The 2,395-nt window shown below is 56.1% G+C and overlaps 1 protein-coding gene across 1 annotated transcript; it reads left to right on the top strand.

The window, feature by feature from the left end:
• Window positions 1-1,159: 1,159 nt before the first annotated feature.
• On the top strand, window positions 1,160-1,929 carry LOC123074430 (late embryogenis abundant protein 41). Its single transcript, XM_044497283.1, has one exon. It carries the CDS (start codon window positions 1,272-1,274, stop codon window positions 1,557-1,559), a length of 288 nt encoding a protein of 95 aa, XP_044353218.1. The 5' UTR covers window positions 1,160-1,271; the 3' UTR covers window positions 1,560-1,929.
• Window positions 1,930-2,395: the final 466 nt, after the last annotated feature.

The following is a 2,395-nucleotide window of genomic DNA, read 5'->3' as shown; positions in this document are numbered from 1 at the left end:
TTCTATTTTCAAAATAGCTAATACATGCAAACACATGCATACCATCATGTCCATGTTGGGCTGGCGGGGCTGTCAAAAAACTCCGAATAAATTGCTCATACTTAAAATTTTCACATATGTATTGGGCCGATTTGAGGGGTACCGGTCAGTCCGGGCGTATATGGACTAAGTGAGAGCTCCGGGAACGTCTCATGGTCTTCCGAAGTCTTCATGAAGTTTTCTCCGAAATACTCCCTACGTATTTAGACAAATCTAAGACATGATTTGATACATCCATATTTAGACAAATCTAAGATAAGAATTTTGAAACGGATGGAGTAGTTGCCATCACCACAATTTTGAAAACTATCGACGTGGCACCGATTTTGTTCTGCTGTGCCCGGTGAAGCTCCGGGTCCTCCATGTAATCTGTAGGCTATCTCTATGTCCATTATATTAAGATAGCAATCCCGTGGCTTTAGCTCATGCCGTGACACGCAAACCACTTAACATTATAACATATAATCATTTCATATATGAACTCATTCTTATGGCCAAAGAGGCCACGTGACCGCGTCCCGGCAATGACCACAAGCTCTGACGGGGCAGCGCTCGATCACACAATGACGACCCGACAGCCATGGTGATGCCCCGCGCGGCGTTGACCTCCGCGAGCCGGCGCTGCACCCACACGCCAGGGAGACGCAGCGCTGCATCCAGGCGACGGTGACCCGCGCTGCATCCAAGCTGAAAAATAATTTTACTGCGCACCAAACCGAGAAGAGCAAAGGCAGCTTCGCCGTTCACAACGAAACAAACATCCGAACAGAAAAAACGAAACAAGCACGACCTGGCTTATACTCCTCTCAAAAGTCCAAATTGTCACCAACTTTTAATATTTAATTAAACGTGCGTCGCTCTCGCTGGCTCATGTCGTCCCGGCAATGCACGCCAACGTCAGCTCGAGAAGAGTAAACAAAAATATCAGGTCGACCACGTAGGAAGGAAGCGACGAACCAGCGGCGCCATTTCCTGCGTCCCGTCGCGTGGGCACGTGCCGGTTCGCCGCGCCGAGTGACGGCTCCCAAAAGCCACCGAATCTTTGACAAAACCCCGCGCCGTTGGGCTCTTTTTACCCCGCCTACCCCTCCCCGTATCCCTTTAAAAACGGGCCCTGGCCTCTCTCTCGTCCCCCCACACCACCAAAGCCTCAAACGCCCACGTTGGAGCAGTAGCAGCAGCAAAGAGCCGGAGCCCTCCAGCCGTCCGATCTTCCGACGCAGACGGATCCGATGGCCCTCGCTCTCTCCGGCTCCGCTGCTGCCCGCGCGCTCGCCCAGCGGCTGGCCCCGGCCACCGCCAGGGGCTACGCGGCGGCGGCCTCCTCCGGGGCGATGAGGCGCGGCGCCGCGGCGGCCGCGGACGGGAAGGCGGCCAGGGAGGCCGAGAAGGTCGCGGCCGACGCCTCGTGGGTGCCCGACCCCGTCACCGGCTACTACCGCCCCGCCAACCGCGCCGCCGGCGCCGACCCCGCCGACCTCCGCGCCGCGCACCTCGGACAGACCTACGCACGGGCCTAAAGCCCCGCTCCGCTTGACCCTCCTGGTCCCGCCATGGAAAACAAAACTGCTACGTTACGTAACGAGGGAAGAGGCAGGCGTGGCTCTTTCGCCGAGCGCCGCGCGCCGCGCGCGGCTTAACGACGCATCAATCATCATCATCGATCCTATACTACGGGGGAGATGCAGCCTGGGTGTTTCCCATTGTGTGTGCGTGCGTGCGTGCGTCTGGGCAGCTGGGCTTGGATGCCCTGCTATAGTGTTGGTGTGCTCAGATCAGATGTATTTCTCGTCGAGCAGGGCTTGTACCTTTTATTTTTATTTTATTTTCAAAACAGAGGCAAAGGTTGCCTCATCTATTAATTAAGCAGAAAAAAATAATTATGGAAAACCGGGCAAAAACCGAAACAACAAGGGCCGAGCCCACTCTCATAGACTGAATCACACAGGGCAAAGCCCACCCTCTTCGACAACATGTCGACCTGCAGACAAACAACACAACTCCGATTCTGACGGAGAACTAAGAAGAACGAAACCAGGCACGGCTGGCGCTACGAAAGATCGCCGAAAGGACACCTGCAGCCAGTCATCATATACCATAGGGCCTCGCCGCCGCAGCTTCGACTCCACAGCAACAAACAAACCAGGCAATACCGTGGACACGTCGGAGAAGAACCGACTATCGCAACCACTGCCGCGTCGCCGACATCGCTCCCACCATCATCGTTGCCATAGAAGTCTGGATGCCACAGTGATTCTCCCGGGGCCGCCGCCCCGACATCCACTGTTCCGTCGCGCCCAGCGCAATCAACCGGCACCACCTTCCGGGGCCGCTGCCCCGACATACCACCGCTCCG

Source organism: Triticum aestivum, chromosome 3D (assembly GCF_018294505.1).
Source record: "Triticum aestivum cultivar Chinese Spring chromosome 3D, IWGSC CS RefSeq v2.1, whole genome shotgun sequence".
Classification (NCBI taxonomy): Eukaryota; Viridiplantae; Streptophyta; class Magnoliopsida; order Poales; family Poaceae; genus Triticum; species Triticum aestivum.
This window is presented reverse-complemented; position numbering and strand designations above follow the sequence as displayed.

What these genes read in the sequence shown, in the direction of transcription:
- LOC123074430 (XM_044497283.1), top strand. Translation starts at nt 1,272, where the DNA reads ATGGCCCTCGCTCTCTCCGGCTCCGCTGCTGCCCGCGCGCTCGCCCAG.